At 59.5% G+C, this 18,198-nt stretch overlaps 1 protein-coding gene across 9 annotated transcripts in view; it reads left to right on the forward strand.

Moving 5' to 3' along the window:
• The window catches only part of UNKL (unk like zinc finger), a 52,867-nt gene that overhangs the window by 31,341 nt on the left and 3,328 nt on the right, over window positions 1-18,198 (forward strand). For 4 of the 9 annotated variants that reach the window (XR_004055315.1, XM_030924313.1, XM_030924317.1 and 1 more), the window contains 5 exons: window positions 848-1,025; window positions 13,852-13,944; window positions 14,804-15,031; window positions 16,949-17,151; window positions 17,398-17,655. Coding sequence is in view for 7 of the 9 variants with exons in the window: in XM_030924313.1 (XP_030780173.1) it covers window positions 848-1,025; window positions 13,852-13,944; window positions 14,804-15,031; window positions 16,949-17,151; window positions 17,398-17,655 (960 nt within the window). In the remaining 2 variants the exon portion in view is untranslated. Of the gene's footprint in view, window positions 1-847; window positions 1,026-7,136; window positions 7,271-13,851; window positions 13,945-14,803; window positions 15,032-15,154; window positions 15,228-16,948; window positions 17,152-17,397; window positions 17,656-18,198 lie in introns of those variants that run through there. The other 5 variants (XM_010387799.2, XR_004055316.1, XM_010387800.2 and 2 more) reach the window with 5 other exon arrangements.

Below are 18,198 nucleotides of genomic sequence, written 5' to 3' on the forward strand. Positions count from 1 at the left end.
GAGAGCGTTTCGCCATGTTGGCCAGGCTGGTCTCGAACTCCTGACCTTCAGTATTCTGCCCACCTCGGCCTCCCAAAGTGCTGGGATTATAGGCATGACCCACTGTGCCTGGCCAGGAACTCATTCTAATCCAGCTTTTGATGCTCGATTTTGCAGTGACCTCGTAGGTGGCTCTGGGTCATTTGTAGCGGGTGTTTTCTTGTGTGCAGAGCCCTGCCCGTGACTGGGCTCTTATTCAGCACTGCTCTGTGTGCTTGCTCTTTTTCTTTTGATCTATTATCCACCAAACACAGATCATGTGAGTTGCCCCATGTTTTACTTTCCCTGGTGATGAGGTCACAGGACCACGCTGTGGATGTTTTAGAAGTGGTGCTGGGTCTCTTTTTAAGTCCCTGGGAGGACATTTCTGTGGGGGCCCCCCAAGGTGCTCAGGAGCCAGTCCTGGGTGAGAGCTGGGGTGGGGGCACCCAGGAGGTGTGGGGAGCTGCTGCAGGGCTTGCCCCTTGGGCTGGCAGGCCCCTGGCCTCTGACACATCTTTCTGCACCTGCCGGATTGATTTTTACTGGCAAATGTCTACTCCTGAAACATTTTCTGCAGGAAAGCTCATGAGACACTTCCCAGAGGTGTCTGTGCCTTTCCCAAGTGCACCATAGCCGGCTGCCCTGCCCGTCCTGGCGTTTCTCCTCAGTGCGGTCAGAGTCCCTCCGGGTCTGGGAAACTCTCCCCGGGCCTTGCCAGGGCGTGGAAGTCGGCCGCTGTCCCGTGGTGCTTTCTGCAGGGTGCTGACGTGGCGCTGCCTCCTCCACGCAGGGGGCACGTGCTGACGGTGTTTGTGTCTTCGAACAGAACCACCTGGCCGTGTTTGCAGCCGTCCACCCGCCGGCCCCCAGCGTGAGCTCCAGCGTGGCGTCCAGCCTGGCGTCCAGCGCCGGCTCTGGCAGCTCCTCCCCCACTGCGCTGCCCGCGCCCCCCGCCCGCGCCCTCCCGCTCAGCCCCGCCGGCAGCACCGTGGAGGCCGTCCTCGGTAAGTCCGGCACCACCCTCCTTTCTCCCTAACCTCCTTCTGTTCTCATCCTGTAGCTTTTCAGGAACAGCGCTTCTATTTCAGGACATGTTACAGAATCGTCATTTTTGTAAAGAAGCCAGAGGTGTGTTTTCGGTCTTCTGTCACTTATGTTGTGTTGCACATGGAGTTGTGAAAACAAGCCCTGGCTCAGAGAGGCTCCTGGCCTGGGTGCCACGGGTGCTGGGGACGAGGAGCCTCCCGGGAGCCAGTCAGGGTGGGCATCGCCCGGCCCAGGGACTGAGAACAGGGAGGTTGCTGACAGATGATGGGAGGCGTGGGAGTTGGCTGCCTGTGCGCCCAGTGCTGTGGGAGGCCGAGGCAGGAGGATCACTTGAGCCCAGAAGTTCAAGACCAGCCTAGACAACATAGAGAGACCCCGTCTCTACTAAAAATAAAATAATTAGTCAGGCATGGTGGTGCACACCTGTAGTCCCAGCCATTTGGGAGGCTGAGGTGGGAGGATCACTTGAACCCAGGAGGTCGAGGCTGTGGTGAGGTGTGATTGCACCACTGCACTCTAGCCTGGGTGAGAGAGTGAGACCATCTCCAAAAAAAAATTGAAAGTAGGGGTTGTGGACCAGTGAGGGCACTGAAGGTGGGGGATAGTGATGGGGTGGGGAGCCCGGCGAAGGCTTGGAGTCGGGGGCAAAGCTGTGAGCACCTGGGCTGGCAGCTTTGGGAGGCCTTTAGCTGGAGGGAGTCACTGGGCACTGAGACACATGATGGAGCTGGGCTGTGGGGACCCGTCGTGGCCTGGCCAGAAGCCCAGAACCTGGGGGGCAGATTCTTCCAGAGGCCCAGAGGGGCAGAGCTGGGGGCGGGACAGTGCCAGGGGCTGGGCTGTGTGTGTCCTTGGTCCCTTTCAGCCTCTGGGGACAGGTTGGGGTGGGGGGGATGCCTGCCGCACCTGTGCAGGGCTTTGCTTGCAGAGACACTTGGTGAATGATGGGACATGCTGAAGCCCCACATTCCATGGCCACCAGCGCCCAAGGGACCCAAACCTGCCTCTCCTGACAGTGACAGTGAGGGACATGGGGAAGGCCGCCACCTGTGGTGGTCTCCAAGTTCTGTCCCTGGGCTGGGATGGAATGGGATGGGGTTGGGGGTACAGTGAGGATGGGCCCTGCTCAGCTCAGCCCGGTCCTGGAGCCCACCCCTTCCTCTCCTACATCCTCTGCTGTCCAGGGTGTGGTGGGGGAGCTGGACATGGGATCAGGAGGACAGGGCTGCTGGGGCCACGTGGTGGGGGCCGTTGCTCCAGTGCCTGCATGGGCACACGCTGGGGACTCGGAGTGGGACCCTGGCAGCATCAGGGCCCGCGTTGATGCAGGAGGCGGCCCGGCGGCCAGACCTGCAGTGACTCCTGCCCGAGAGCCGAGCTGCCGGTCGTTGGTGGTTGCCCTACACAGAACGGCTCAGGCCTCGCTGCAAGCCTCCAGCAGCTCCATCCATGCAGGCCTGGACACCGCCGGCCAAGGAGGCCGAGGAGAGAGACTCTTCCCAGCGGCCACTTAGGCCACAGACTGCACCTCGGCAGGACACTAGACCAGTCTCATCCTGAGTGGTGTCTGCAAAGAAAGCCAGGTGCAGCTCCTGAGGCCCCAGGATGGTCCTCAGTCCCCCAAGCACCCAGGGCCCCGCTCTCAGCACCTCTGCAACCCAGGTGCATCTTCTGGGCACAGCTCTCAGCCTGTGTTGCTGTGGGGCCGTCCCATCCCTACATCCCCTTGGGGTTGAGCCCAGGCCTTTACATTTTTGTTTTGTGTGTGTGTGGGTTTTTTGTTTTGTTTTTGATTTTTTTTTTTGAGACAGAGTCTCCCTCTTGTTGCCCAGGCTGGAGTGCAGTGGCGCGATATTGGCTCACTGCAACTTCCGCCTCCCGGGTTCACGCCATTCTCCTGTCTGAGCCTCCGGAGTAGCTGGGATTACAGGTGCCCGCCACCATGCCCGGCTAACTTTTTTTTTTTTTTTGTATTTTTAGTAGAGATGGGGTTTTACCATATTGGCCAGCCTGGTCTTGAACTCCTGACCTCATGATCTGCCCACCTGGGCCTCACAAAATGCTGGGATTACAGGCTTGAGCCACTGCCCGGGGTGTGTGTGTGTGTTTTTGAGATGGAGTCTCAGTCTGTCACCCAGATTGGAGGGCAGTGGCGTGATCTTGGCTCACTACAACCTCTACCTCCTGGATTCAAGTGATTCTCCTGCCTCAGCCTCCTGAGTAGCTGAGACTGTAGGCGCATGCCACCACGCCCGGCTGATTTTTGTGTTTTTAGTAGAGATGAGGTTTCACCATGTTGGCCAGGCTGGTCTCGAACTCCCGACCTCAGGTGATCCTCCCACCTCGGCCTCCCAGAGTGCTGGGATTACAGGCGTGAGCCACTGCGCCCGGCCTGAAGTTTTTAAAGGGTCTCTTTCCCAAACACTGGGACCTTTTGTGGCCGCATGCGTCTCTCCCTCGCAGCCCTGGTGTTCCTATGTGGGCTGTGTCGTGCACCTGCCGGAGAACCCTCCAGAATCCAGGACCAGTCCCTCCTCAGGAGGCCATGGGGAGAGCGGGCATCCTGGATGGACCCCGCGCCCAGTGCGGGGGGGCTCTGTCGGGCCGGGGCAGGGGCACAGGCTCAGGCAATGTTTGTGTTTGTTTCGTCCTCTGGCTGGGAGCGCTGGGCTGCGCTGCCCAGGGAAGGGCTCCTCATTTCTGCCTTGCTGTGGAGGGCTCACCTGGTTTCAGGACAGGACTCAAACTTCCGCCCTCCGGTCTGTTTTGAAAGTCATCTTCTCCCAGAACCTCTATGGAGGAGGAAGCATGTGGTGTGAGATGACTCCTGTTAGGGCTTCACCGTAAAGGGCAGGTTTTTAAAATCATGAATGCTCCATGGGCGGGAGTGCTGTGTTAAGCTTTCTCTCGTGCAGAAACAAGCCCACATGTGTTTTCAGCTTGAAACTAGGGCAAACATGTTGTTCCTCTCGAACCAGAGAGGTCTCAGGAGTTGAATGGGCTGGGGTGCCCACCCCCATCCCATTCCATTCCAGCCCAGGGACAGAGCACTTGGAGACCACCACAGATAACGGCCTTCCCTGAGTTTGTTTTTGTTCATTTTGGGGTTTTATTTTTTGAGACAGGGTCTTGCCCTGTCATCCAGGCAGGAGTGCAGTGGTGCAGTCAGCTTGCTGCAGCCTCAAATTTCCGGGCTTAAGAGACCCTCCTGCATCAGCCTCCCAAGTAGAGCTGAGACCACAGGCAGGCGCGATGGGCCTAGCTACAACATGCTTGTTTTAATTTGAGATCGCTATCATACATGGGTTGTGTGGTCCACGGCCCTGGATCGTGCTGAATCACACCCTCAAATTCACACATCCCCATCAGAAACTCAGAGGTCAGGGATGAAGTCTACACAGTGGCTAAAGCTCCATGAGGGTCCGGCCTCTGAGCAGGTTCTTTTTTTTTTTTGCTCTGTCATGCAGGCTGGAGTGCAATGGCACAATCTCGCCTCACTGGAACCTCTGCCTTCCAGGTTCAAGCAATTCTTCCTCTGCAGCTTCCAGAGTAGCTGGGATTACAGGTGTGTGCCACATGCCCGGATAATTTTTGTATTTTTAGTAGAGATGGGGTTTTGCATGTTGGCCAGGCTGGTCTCAAATTCCTGACCTCAGGTGATCTGCCCACCTCAGCCTCCCAAGATGCTGGGATTATAGGCGTGAGCCACTGTGCCCGCCCGGGATTGATTGATTGATTTTTTTTTTTTTTTTGAGACAGAGTCTTTCTCTGTTGTCCAGGCTAGAGTGTAGTGGTGTAATCTCGGCTCGCTGCAACCTCTGCCTCCCAGGTTCAAGCAATTCTCCTGCCTCAGCCTCCTGAGTAGCTGAGATTACAGGCACCCATCACCACGCCTGGCTGATTTTTGTATTTTTAGTAGAGACGGGGTTTCACCATGTCGGTCAGGCTGGTCTCGAACTCATGACCTCATGATCCGCCTGCCTCAGCCTCCTAAAGTGCTGGGATTACAGGCATGAGCCACCACTCCCGGCCACTTATTTTTTTAAACAAATAAGTATACATTCTGTTTTTTAAATGAAGTTTCTCTTCCCCAACCTAAAAGTAGTAATGCTAGAATTTGAGCATAGCAGAAAAATATTTAGGAAAATTAAATCCCAAACAAGATAGACCATCTTGGACTCTGCTTACTCTGGTGGAAAACAGAGCCAGGTGCCTGTGTGATTGACAGTGGCGTGGCTGCATCTGCATAGCTGACCTTCAGATGGACTGGAGTTAGCACATTTGTAGTAATTTTTCCAAACATTCTTTCATATCCGAGGTATGTTTTCGACCTCTTTTAGTATGTCACTCGCGATCTTGAAGCACGTTCTTTCATTGGCTTAAATATTTCGTGAGCCGTGAGCTGTGGTTCATACCTATAATCCCAGCACTTTGGGAGGCCAGGGCGGGTGGATCACCTGAGGTCAGAAGTTCGAGACTAGCCTGACCAACATAGTAAAACCCCATCTCTACTAAAAATACAAAAATTAGCTGGGTGTGGTGGCTTGCGCCTGTAATCCCAGCTACTCAGGTGGTTGAGGCACGAGAATTGCTTGGACCACAAAGGCGGAGGTTGCAGTGAACTGAGATCATGCCACTGCATGCCAGCCTGGGCGACAGAGCGAGATTTGTTCTCAAAAAAAAAAAAAAAAAATCCTGGCCGGGCGCGGTGGCTCAAGCCTGTAATCCCAGCACTTTGGGAGCCTGAGACAGGCAGATCACGAGGTCAGGAGATCGAGACCCTCCTGGCTAACACGGTGAAACCCCGTCTCTACTAAAAATACAAAAAACTAGCCGGGCGAGGTGGCGGGCGCCTGTAGTCCCAGCTACTCGGGAGGCTGAGGCAGGAGAATGGTGTAAACCCGCGAGGCGGAGCTTGCAATGAGCTGAGATCCGGCCACTGCACTCCAGCCTGGGTGACAGAGCAAGACTCTCTCTCAGAAAAAAAAAAAAAAATCCCGAACCAGCTATTCAGAGGTGAAGCGATGGATTTTTTTTTTTTTTTTTTTTTTTTTTCAGGATCGACATTGCCTTAGTTACAGGCAGTGTATTGTTGCTGCTGCGGCTGAAATTGTGAGCTTTGCCACCCAGTGCCAGGCTCACTTTTTTCCTCTGTCCATGCCTAAGGTATCACTGTAAAGTTACATCCCTGCACTAGCCGCAGGCACCAGAGGCAGTGTCCTGCCCGCTGACCCCGGGGCACTCCTGCACCCCAGGCTCAGGGACTCCCGGAGCGAGCGGGACTGTCTGGTCCCAGGTGTAAGCCCACCTGCCTGCATGTGTATTTTATTAGCTGTTGTAGAGGGTTTTGGGCGAAGCAAGTGTGTAGACTGGGTCATTTTTTCCTTGTTAATAGTACAGTTTCCTTTAGGTTGTAGATGTACTGTGACTCAAGCACGGAATAGAAAAAGTGGGCGGATTCTGTATTTAAGAGATTTAGTGAAAGCATTTCAGGCCCATCTGATAGGTTCCATTTTCCTTCATCTTCCACTTCATAGGAATAGGTTTTAGATCAAGAGTGACCTGCGAGCTCCGTACCCCGCGTTTAGATGGGGCTGGGCGGGCACGCGGACTTGGGAGGGAGGAGGGTCCTGCAGGGCAGGCAGCGGCCCCAGGTCACGCCGCCCCGCCCCGCCCCGCGACCGCGCGTGTTGGCTCGGGTGTTTCACCTGAGTCCGCCCGGAGCCGCTGCAGATGCAGGTGGGCAGGGCAGGAGGAGCCGGGCAGGGGGCGGCTCCGGAGCTTTCGGCCTGAAGACCTCTAGCTCCCGCTGCCCGCGCCCACGTGCCCGCCCAGATGGTGGCCAGGAGCCGCGGGGACCGGGAGCCGCGGGGACCGGGTGCGCCGGGGGGAGGGGAAGGTTGGGGAGGGCGTGGCCAGTGCGGTGGGGGCGTGGCTGAGTCATTGCGGGGCGGGGGCCGAGTCTCGTTGCGGGGCGGGGCCCGCGCGGCGGGGGCGGGGCCGAGTCACGTTGTGGGGCGGGGCCTGCGCGGCGGGGGCGGGGCGCGGGCCGGGTTTGAATCCCCGGCGGCGGCGCGGGGCGGCCGCGGACCGTGAGTCAGCATCGGCGGCGGCCCCAGCGCGTGGCAGCCCTGCGCCGTCAAGGTGCGGGTCTGGTTACTCGGCGCTCAGGAGCGGGCCCTCCCCCAGGTGCGCCCCCCAGGTGCGTCCCCCGCGTCCCGGAGCCGGGTGTGACAGCCGCGGGGTGGGCCCGGGCTTCTCAGAGACCCGGAGCGAGGCGAAGGCGCTGCCTTCTCGGAACTTGCTTTTGCCGGGCGCTCGCGTTCCCAGCGCGGGCTCGGACCGCCTGCGTCCCCTAAAGAGGCGGGGTTGGTGCCCCGAGGGGGGGCAGGGGAGTGGAGCGGAGCGGGGCCGGGGAGGGCCGACCCCTGCGTCCTGGCCTGGCCCAGCCTGCACTCAGCCCGCGTGGTACGGGGATTTCCCTGGCGTCGGGGGCTCCCCTCCCTGGCCTGAGTTCCGAGCAGTCTGTAGCTTGTCCTCGCGTGTCCCCGACCCCGGGGGACCGCGGCGGCTTGAATGTGCTGTGTCACGGCAGAGCCGGGCTGTGGGGCAGTGACTCAGCGGGCCGGTGATTTCCTAACGCCCGGGGCTGAGGCAGCCTGGCCTGACCCAGCTGTACTCGCTTAGATAACCAGCCTCACCTAGATTGTGCCTTTGCGTGAGGTTTAGCCCTTTTTTTGAGAATGTGTCAGAAGATCGGGATCTGACCTTGGAACAGTGAGGTGAGGTAGGGAAGAAGCTGCGGGTGAGAAAGTGGGCCAGGTGGGTGCAGTAGCTCTCTCCCCCCTAGCTTTCTGGGAGTGGGCCCCTAGACAGCACCCTGGGGGGGGGGGGGTGGAGCCCCCTGCGACCCTCCCCAGTGCCCTCTTTGGATCAGGGGCACTTGGCTCTGAAGCAGGGCTGGAGTCTCTTGGGGGCACCCACATGTTCCGCGAACGTCCCCTCTCCAGGTAGCTTCCTAGGCTTCAGCGCAGGTGACTTGGCTGAAGTAGGTGGTGGCTGACGTTCTCTGAGCTGAGTAGCAGCTGTAGTAGTTTGTCAGGTGAGCGTTGAAGGCAGCTTAGCCCCTCCACATGCTGTGTGCTCTGCACCTGGTGGGAGAAGCCTCTGTGCTGACTTAGCACAGAGTATGGTGCGATCACCCCACTCCAAGGGGAGAAAAGGCACCCCCGTTCCTGTCCCCCAACTCCTTTGCGTCTTTGCTTTTCATGAGGAATTTCTGGATCTCTGCCAGGTGTGAGGGGCGGTGAGCTCTGAAGGGGCTGCCACATCCTGATTCCGGGACTTGGGTGCAGAGGGCAGGTCCATGTTCCTAAGCCTGGCTGACCTGACCGTGCGCAGACAGCTTGGCCTTCCCCGTCGTCACGCCCCAGTGTGGAAGCACACGGGGGCCGTGGGCAGGCCTGTGGGTTGGGGATTGGTGCCTGTCCTCAGTGGGTGAGTCTGCCCGGGGCCCTGGCATGGTTGAGGCTGACACCTGCAAGGATGGAGTAGGGGCATTCCACGCAGGGCTTGGAGTCCGAGCAGCTTTCTGGGGACTGGTGGGGCTGATCTTAGTGAATGGAAGGCACGGCCAGGCTGAGCCTCAGTGGCACAGAAGGTTGGGAGCCTGGCAAAGGACCCATTGGGAAGCAGTGACTGGCACACGCAAGGGCACAAGCTCCCTCCCTCCTTTCTTGCAGGCCAGGACTCGGGACACGATGAGGCTTTTCTTTTTTTTTTTTTTTTTTTTTGAGACGGAGTCTCGCTCTGCCGCCCAGGCTGGAGTGCAGTGGCCGGATCTCAGCTCACTGCAAGCTCCGCCTCCCGGGTTCACGCCATTCTCCTGCCTCAGCCTCCCGAGTAGCTGGGACTACAGGCGCCCGCCACCTCGCCCGGCTAGTTTTTTGTATTTTTAGTAGAGACGGGGTTTCACCATGTTAGCCAGGATGGTCTCGATCTCCTGACCTCGTGATCCGCCCGTCTCGGCCTCCCAAAGTGCTGGGATTACAGGCTTGAGCCACCGCGCCCGGCCGAGGCTTTTCATAGTAGGAAGGTCACTCTTGCGATGCATGAAGGCTGGGCATTGGCCTCAGTGGGTGTGGGCTGAGCGAGCAGCCCCTGAGGAAGGGGTCCTGCAGTGCCAGCTTCCAGGAGGGCCCTGCACACACGGTGTCTGGGAAAGCCCTGCAGTGGGGCCATGGGAACGAGCGAGGGATCCTTTGCCAGGGAGGAAGGGCTGTGGCCCCTGCTGGGGGACGTCCAGGACATCTGGGCTGGGGGCTGCAGAGCCACTGTGTTGGGTGGGTCCAGGCCACAGGAGAGGCTGCCAGACACCAGGGAGGAGAGTGGGCATGGGGGTGGGCCTGGGAGGGAAGCTGGTGCCTGTGACCAGAGGCAGTTCAGGGCATAGGTGCAGGGCTGGAGGGAAAGGCCCCGGACAGTGGTGGGCAGAGTGAGTGCTGAGGAGGCCCCAGAAAACAGCTGCAGGGGGAGTGGAGACAGAGGTGGGGGTCTCCTCCCTGGGGAGGACTCAGGGAGGGAGGGCTGTGCACATCAGGGGGCATATCTGTTGGTACAGAGTCCTGAGGGGCCTGGAGAGGACGGACAGGACCAACAGGGGCATCTGCAGGTGGGATCCCATGTCCTGGTTTGAATTGTGTCCCCTGAAAGTTGCATTTGAGGCCGGGCACGGTGGCTCACGCCTGTAATCCCAGCACTTTGGGAGACGAGGCAGGCGGATCACCTGAGGTGGGGAGTTCGTGACCAACCTGACCGATATAGAGAAAACCTGTCTGTACTAAAAATACAAAATCAGCTGGGGGTGGTGGAGGGCAGCTGTAGTCCCAGCTGCTCAGGAGGCTGAGGCAGGAGAATAGCTTGAGCCTAGGAGGCGGAGGTTGCAGTGAGCTGAGATCGCACCATTGCACTCCAGCCTGGGTGACAGAGCAAGACTGTTTTGAAAAAAAAAAAAAATAAAAGATGCACCTGAACCTCAGGCCCCGCACCTGGCTTCGTGGCGTTGCGTGGAAGCACAGCAGGTCCTCTTATCCCAGCGTTTGCTGTCCACTGCCTCAGTTGCTGGTGTGAGGTCTGGGTTCAGGATGGCACCGTACAGGAGGGCATTCGGTTGCTCAGGTAACTTTGATTACTGTGCAGTGCTGAAATCTGTCTATGTTCCTAGTTAATCTTGTTAATCTCTTACTGGGCTTGACATGCAAATGAGGACGTTCATATAGGAAAAAGCCTGGTATGTAGGGGTTCCGTGCCATCCGCGGCCTCAGGCTTCCGTGGGGGATCTTGGAATGTATCCCCCCTGCTACAGATCGGGGGATGCTACTGCAGGGTCCTTATAACCAGGTGAAAATGAGGCCGGTAGCGTGGGACCCTGAGCCAGTGACCAGTGTCCTTATAAGAACAAACTTGGGGCCGGGTGCGGTGGCTCAAGCTTGTAATCCCAGCACTTTGGGAGGCCGAGACGGGCGGATCATGAGGTCAGGAGATCGAGACCATCCTGGCTAACATGGTGAAACCCCGTCTCTACTAAAAAAAAAAAATACAAAAACCTAGCCGGGCGAGGTGACGGGCGCCTGTAGTCCCAGCTACTCGGGAGGCTGAGGCAGGAGAATAGCGGGAACCCGGGAGGCGGAACTTGCAGTGAGCTGAGATCTGGCTACTGCACTCCAGCCTGGGCGACAGAGCGAGACTCTGTCTCAAAAAAAAAAAAACAAACAAACTAGGACAGACACTCAGAAGAGATGGCCCCCAGTGCAGAGGCAGACACTGGAGTCATGTGGCTGCCAGCCATGAAGGAGGGTGGACACTAGGAGGAGGAGGAGGAGCGCCCCAGGTCCTAGAGGGAGGGAGGAGGAGCGTGCCCCAGCCCTGGAGAGACGAGGGAGGAGGAGCACACCCCAGCCCTGGAGAGAGGAGGGAGGACGAGGAGCACGCCCCAGCCCTGGAGAGACGAGGGAGGAGGAGCATACCCCAGCCCTGGAGAGAGGAGGGAGGACGAGGAGCACACCCCAGCCCTGGAGAGAGGAGGAGTGTGCCCCAGCCCTGTAGAGAGGAGGGAGAAAGTGTGTGCCCCAGCCCTGGAGGAAGGAGGGAGGAGGCCCTGCCTACTGCAGATGTGACTTTCAGCCTTGGAGCCACCTGTCTGAAGCCGCTCGGTGCATGGTCCTCTGCCGCTGCCTCCAGCGTCTCAGCTCTGTGCTTCGAAGCACGACTTCAGTCAGGCTTTGAGGTCGTGCCCTCTTCGGCCATGGCCTGAGCATGTCAGGCAGATGACAGGGACCGGGAGGGCTGGCCCACTCTGCAGGCCAGGGTGGATGTCCGCTTGGGGACCTCACTGTCCCGTGAGTAGGAAGGAGAGGAGCGAGTGGCTCTGGGTGCCGCTGGCCCAGGGCCTGCCTTTGGCTCTGCCAATGAGCGTCCTTGAGGGCTGAGGCCTTGGTGACTGCTGTTGTGGGTTCCTGGTCCTCAGGGGGTCTTGGCCTGGCCGCCTCCACCCCCACCTGTTCCTTTAGTTTCTGGGTAAGACCTTCGAAAGTCCCTAAAAGCTTCATTTGAACAGTGTCTCTGTGGGAGTGGAGACTGCTGCTGCAGGTGCCATGTGCTGTCCTGGATGCCTCAGGGGGTCAGGTTCTCTGCCCCGGGCCCTGCTGCCTCTGTGACTGGGAAGGACAGTGTTGTCAGGTGGCACCACAGCCCGGCCTCCATGCCCCGGAAATTCCCTCATGGCTGGCGTGTGCATGAGGGTTGAGTCTGGGTCATGCTGTGCGGTGGAGTGGGGTGGGGATGGCCTCTGCCTTGCGACCTCTGGAGTCCACTGTCCACCCCTGAGCCAGGCTCCTCTCCCACCTGCTGCTCTGGTTGGTGGAGCACGGTCTCCACACAGTGTGGCTGCTGAGCGAGGCCAGATCCAGGGTGAAGTTCAGAGGCCCAGACCTGCCAGGCCGCACTGCATCCACACCAGCCTGTGCGCGATGGGCTGTGCACGGCCAGGGCCACCACGGTGGCACGAGGATGTTCTGGCTGCTCCTGTGGGGTTCAGAGTGTGGCCGCCGAGCACCAGGCCTCAGGCGAAGGGCCACCTGCCACCCTGTGGTTGCTCCCGTGGTCCCCGTGGCACTGGTGCCAGTTGGTTCCACGGAGGAGAAGCGGAGGCCTGGGCAGAGGGGTGAGGTGCAGGCCATGAGCTGAGGCTGGGCCCCACACCTGCGGTCCCCACAGATCTCGCGTGTGGCTAGTGTCGCGTTCTTCTTCAGAAGTCACCCTCCTGCCTTTCCTGTTGATGCTGAAAATGTCTGGAAAGACCCCAGCCCTCTTCCCCAGCTGAGTGGGGTTTTGTCCCTCTGCGACTCGCTGGCTGCCCAGTCCGTTTCTCCAGCTATTTCCTGGGATGCCCCCTGTGTGGTGAACCTGCTATCACCCTGACACGGCCACCAGGTCGCAGCAGTCAGCCCTGCTTGGATCAGCCAGCTCCACGCTGGGTGGGGTGGGGTGTGGGGAGTGAGGCCGCAAGAGCCCTGTGAGGGCGGGGCTTGATGTCGGGTACATGGGGGCCAGTGACCACCTCTTCGCTTCTGCTGGGCTACTGGTCTGAACTGAGCACCAGGCAGGGCTGGCCAGGCTGGAGGTTCCCGGTGTGCCAACCCCCAGTCAGGTCTGACAGGTGTCCCCGGGGTGCGGTTGCCGGGGGCCGTGGAGGGACCATCTGTCCCAGGTGAGGACAGGAAGAAGGGGGTCTGACACCCTTCCGGGACAGGCAGGGGTGGCTTCGCGCGTCTCAGAGCAGGACTCAGCAGCACACTGTCCAGTACCAGGCATCAGTGGGGGTTCAGGAACCCCCAGGTGGACCTGGAGTCCACTGTCCACCCCTGAGCCAGGCTCCTCTCCCACCTGCTGCTGTGGGAGGCGGCACCGGCCCACAGGGTGTGTCCCGGAGCTCATGCAGCCGCCGTGGTCCCCTGGCCTGCCCCCTGTGGCACGTGGGTTCTCAGATCCCAGATCCTCTGGTCACCCCCCATCCCCAACCCAACCTCTGTGCAGAGGCTGCAGGAGTTTGAGACACGCTGTGTGTTCAGGGGCTGGTGTTCAGAGCTCAGCCTCCTCAAGATGGCTTCCTAATACTAGGAAGGGGCACTGGGACCACTGCTTGCCGTTCGGGGTTGGGGGTGGGGACTTGGGAGGGAAGGGCCCATGCAGGAGGGCAGCCCCATGGCTTGCAGGGACGGATGGGGACAGCCTTGGAAGGCAGGGGTGGCTGGGTGAGGCCGCTCCGAGGAGGGTCCTTCCCACTTGGTCTTGAGCCTAGGGGATTGAGGTCTTGGTGCTTGGCATGAAATTGCAGATGAACACCTGCTTCTTGAAATCACTCTCCTGGAAGGTTTTTCAAACAGTCGAGTGTGCACACATGGTCAGATGCTAACACACGCTTAGGTATTTAAACTCCGAGGAGCAGCAGCGGCACGTCGGAGGCGAGGACCCAGCTGCTGGGCTGTGGCGGGGTGTCCCACCTGCGCATGCTCGTTCTGCCAGAGAACAGCCAAGCCTCCCACTGCCTGCTGGGGGCCGCGAGGGTGGACTGGCGTGTCCTTCCCAGGCTCCCCCAGCAACTCCCATGCCTTCTGCCCTTGGTCTCACTCTTAAGCCCAGGCTGGACAGTCGTCCTTCTCAGCTGGGCTTCCTGAGCTCTGCAGCACTGGGTGGGCTGTGGATGATGGGGGGCTCTGTTGACAGGTTCTGCGTTAGACCCACGTCTTAGCAATGTGAATATTGCATCCCTAGAGAAGGATCTGGAAGAGCAGGACGGCCACGACCTGGGACCAGCAGGTGAGGGCGAGGGGCACCTGGGGCGTTGCTCCTCCAGCCGCTGAACAGCTAAGCGCTGCGGCAGGAGGATCGCTTGAGCCTGGGAAGGTCAAGGCTGCAGTGAGCCGAGGTTGGACCACTGTGCTCCCGCCTGGGCCACAGTGCAATACCCCGTATCTGGTTTTGGGGACGGGAGGGCCCCCTTCTGGCGGTACCTCCTCCTCTCCCTCACTGCCCCTCCCCTTCCCCCCCTGCACACAGACTCCTCAGCCTCTCTCCTGCTTCGGGCCCTCCCACTTCTTCAGTTCACCTTTGTTCCAGCAAAGTGGCCCTGCAGAGACAGGCGGGGCTTTTCCTGAGGAAGGTCCTGATGGTCTCCGAAGGACAGATGTATTCACATTGTAGACAAAAGATCAACATCCATACAAATGTGTCTTACCCTATACAACACCCTTTCCGTCAGCCTAAAAGTGTATCTTTTCTTTCTGACTTTAAAAGAAAGTAAACTATTTTAGGGGGCCTGGACAAGTGCTGGGAGGACTGTGCCAGTGGCTGAATTGGCTGGCAGAGCCTGGTGGGTGTCTGGCTTTTTGGGGGGGCCCACGCTAAACCCCTGTGTCCCCACCTCTGGTTGAAATCCCTTTGAGCCCATGGCTTGCCCAACTGTGTGAGACGTGGCCACCCAGGGCTCTGGCTCCACACCCATAGAAGGTGGCTGCTGGCCTGGCCCCCGTATCCCCACCCCCCATATCCCCACCCCCCATATCCCCACCACCACCGCCAGCAGGGTCCGTCTTCCGTGGCTGCCACCCGCCGGTGAACAGATGTTTGGGCAGAGGCCTAGCGGTACTTCCTTCGCTCACCGGTCCGCCCCTGCCAGGTCCCAGGTCTCTGGCCGGCTCTGCGCCTGTTGCCATCCCTGGCTCCCTGCCCCGAGCACCATCGCTGCACTCGCCGTCCTCCGCGTCCACCTCGCCACTCAGTTCACTATCCCAGCCCCTCCCGGGGCCGGTGGGTTCCTCGGCCATGACGCCTCCCCAGCAGCCGCCACCCCTGCGTTCAGAGCCGGGTGCACTGGGCTCTTCAGCCTCATCCTACAGCCCCTTAGGTGAGTGCCGGCTCCCTCCTCGCAAGCGTTCCCATGAAGCCTCCGTGGGGCTGCCTCCCAGAGGCCACCCTGACTGAGAGGCCCCACACGGAACCTTGTGCCCCATCCATGGTGGCAAAGCACATGGCCTGCTACTCACAGGCTCTCCCCCGCCGCAGACTGAGTCTCGCTCTGTCACCCAGGCTGGAGTGCAATGGCACGATCTCGGCTCACTGTAACCTCCACCTCCCAGGTTCAAGCAATTCTCCTGCCTCAGCCTCCCGAGTAGCTGGGATTATAGAGGCGTGCGCCACCACCCCCAGATAATTTTTGTATTTTTAGTAAAGACAGGTTTCACCATGTTGGCCAGGCTGGTCTCAAACTCCTGACCTCGTGATCTGCCCACCTCGGCTTCCCAAAGTGCTGGGATGACAGGCTTGAGCCACCGTGCACGGCTGTTTGTTACGTTGTAAACGAACTAACACTTGGCCGGGCTTGATGACTCGAGAGCAGCCTGATCAACATGGAGAAACCCTGTCTCTACTAAAAATACAAAATTAGCTGGGCGTGGTGACTTGCGCCTGTAATCCCAGCTACTCAGGAGGCTGAGGCAGGAGAATCGCTTGAACCTGAGAGGCGGAGGTTGCGGTGAGCCGAGACTGTGTTGTTACACTCCAGCGTGGGCAGTAAGAGTGAAACTGTCTCAAAAAAAAAAAAAAAAAAAAAAAAAAAAAAGGCCGGGCGCGGTGGCTCACGCCTGGAATCCCAGCACTTTGGGAGGCCGAGGAGGGCAGATCAGGAGGTCAGGAGATCGAGACCATCCTGGCTAACATGGTGAAACCCCGTCTCTACTAAAAATACAAAAATTAGCTGGGCGTGATTGCGGGCGCCTGTAGTCCCAGCTGCCCGGGAGGATGAGGCAGGAGAATTGCTTGAACCCAGGAGTCGGAGGTTGCAGTGAGCCATTGCACCCCAGCCTGGTGTTAGAGGGAGACTCCACCTCAAAAAACAAAAACAAAAACAAAAAAAAAAACACTTTGGGCCAACATGGTGGCTCAGGCCTGTAATCCCAGCACTTTGGGAGGCTGAGGTGGGTGGATCACTTGAGGCCAGGGGTTCAAGAGAAGCCTAGGCACCATAGTGAGATTCCTGACTCTACAAAAATTACAAAATTTTAAAAGTTTTTTTTTAAGACAAAGTCTCACTGTGTCGCCCAGGCTCCAGCAATCTTGGCTCACCGCACCCTCCGCCTTCCAGGTTAAAATGATTCTCCTGCCTCAGCCTCCCGAGTAGCTGGGATCACAGGCTGCTGCTACCATACCCGTCTAATTTTTGTGTTTTCAGTAGAGATGGGGTTTCACCATGTTGGGCAGGCTGGTCTCAAACTCCTGACCTCAAGTGATCTGCCCGCCTCGGCCTCCCAAAGTGCTGGGATGACAGTCCTGTTTTTTTTTTTTAGTAACATTTAAAGTATCTCAGTCATAGTCTCTAAAGCTGCATACACACTGGCAGATGTCACCGTGCGAACACAGCTCTTTGGGGTCTTTGAGAGTCTGTGTGAGGCGTTCCTGGGAGTGGAGTCTGAGAACCACTGCCCCTTCCACCTCATGATATGGTCCCAGGAACCCAAATTTAATTTCTCTGTTCAGACTCCTCAGGTGGCCAGGAAGGCATAGGTCTGGTGGGGAGACCGGCCGGGGCAGGTGTCACTGTCAGTGCCTCAGCCAGCCCCACTTGGTCCCCAGCGCCTCTTCCTGAGGCTGGTGGGGTCCAGGAGTGGGGCAAGGGGCAGGCAGGACAAAGGGCAAGACCCCTGCCATCAGGGTGGGTGAGCCCCGGAGGGTGCCCACGTGGCGGCCGGGCCAGGGCATAGCACCCACCAGTCACCAGGCCGTGAGCACAGCTGGGCTGGGCCATCATCGGCCCTTTCACACTCAGGTTTGAACGGTGTCCCCGGGAGCATCTGGGACTTTGTTTCCGGCAGCTTCTCCCCCAGCCCCACCCCTATCCTGAGCGCCGGCCCCCCATCCTCTTCGGGTTCCAGTCCAAATGGGGCTGAGCTGGCCCGGGTCAGACGGCAGCTGGACGAGGCCAAGAGGAAGATCCGGCAGTGGGAGGAGTCATGGCAGCAGGTGAAACAGGTGAGCATGTGGAGGCCAGACAGGTGAGGGGGAGGGAGGGCCACCTGGGACTCAGGTGAGTGTTTGGTGGGGGGTGAGATAGGTGAGGGCGGGCCGCAGGGGACTCAGGTGAGCGGGCCACAGGTGATGGGGGAGGGGAGGGAGGATCGCAGGTGACACAGGCAGTGGGGTCTGCAGGTGGCATAGGTGAAGTGGGAGGGGCTGAGATGGGCTCTGGCTGCCCCCTGCACGGGCCCTGGGTTTCAGGTCTGCGATGCCTGGCAGCGAGAGGCGCAGGAGGCCAAGGAACGTGCCCGCGTGGCCGATTGTGACCGGCAGCTGGCGCTGCAGAAGAAGGAGGAGGTGGAGGCGCAGGTGAAGCAGCTGCAGGAGGAGCTGGAGGGCCTGGGCGTAGCCTCCACACTGCGGGGGCTGCGGTGCTGCGGGGACATAGGCACCATTCCCCTGCCTAAGCTGCACTCGCTGCAGAGTCAGCTGCGCCTGGACCTGGAGGCCGTGGACGGCGTGAGTCCTGCTCGGGGCAGGGTGATGGGCTAGCCTGCCTGCAGGGCTGCTGTCCCTGTCTGGGGAGGGCCCTGGCTGGTGTGGTGTCCCCTCCCTTCCCTGCCCCCTCGGGTCTGCTCCGGGCCTGGGGAGGAGGGGACGGTGCCCCGTGCCAGCACAGACCCCCTGCGACCTCCCTGCCTGTCTCCCTGGGAGCCGCCTCTCCTGTCAGGCTGGCCCTTGCCCTTTCACCCCTCTCACCAGTGAATGCCAGGCTGCACCCTCCACAGGGAAGGTGGCCCCATCCCTCCTTGTTCTCAGCTGCAGCCCTCACACATGCTCCCTCCACTTCAGCATGTCTCTCCTCACCTCTCCTGTTAAGGGTGGACTCTTGGCCTAACTGCTCTGGGCCAGTGTGTCCTGCGTAGCCCACATCCTGGGCACCCAGCCGCCAGGGCCCTCAGGGACTTGGCCTGTCCGGCCACTGCCGTGTCTGTGGTGGCCTCAGGGGGCCGTCCTCTGCCCAGGGCTTGAGACAGAGCATTCCTGCCACCCCGCAGCTGC

Source organism: Rhinopithecus roxellana, chromosome 20 (assembly GCF_007565055.1).
Source record: "Rhinopithecus roxellana isolate Shanxi Qingling chromosome 20, ASM756505v1, whole genome shotgun sequence".
NCBI lineage: Eukaryota > Metazoa > Chordata > Mammalia > Primates > Cercopithecidae > Rhinopithecus > Rhinopithecus roxellana.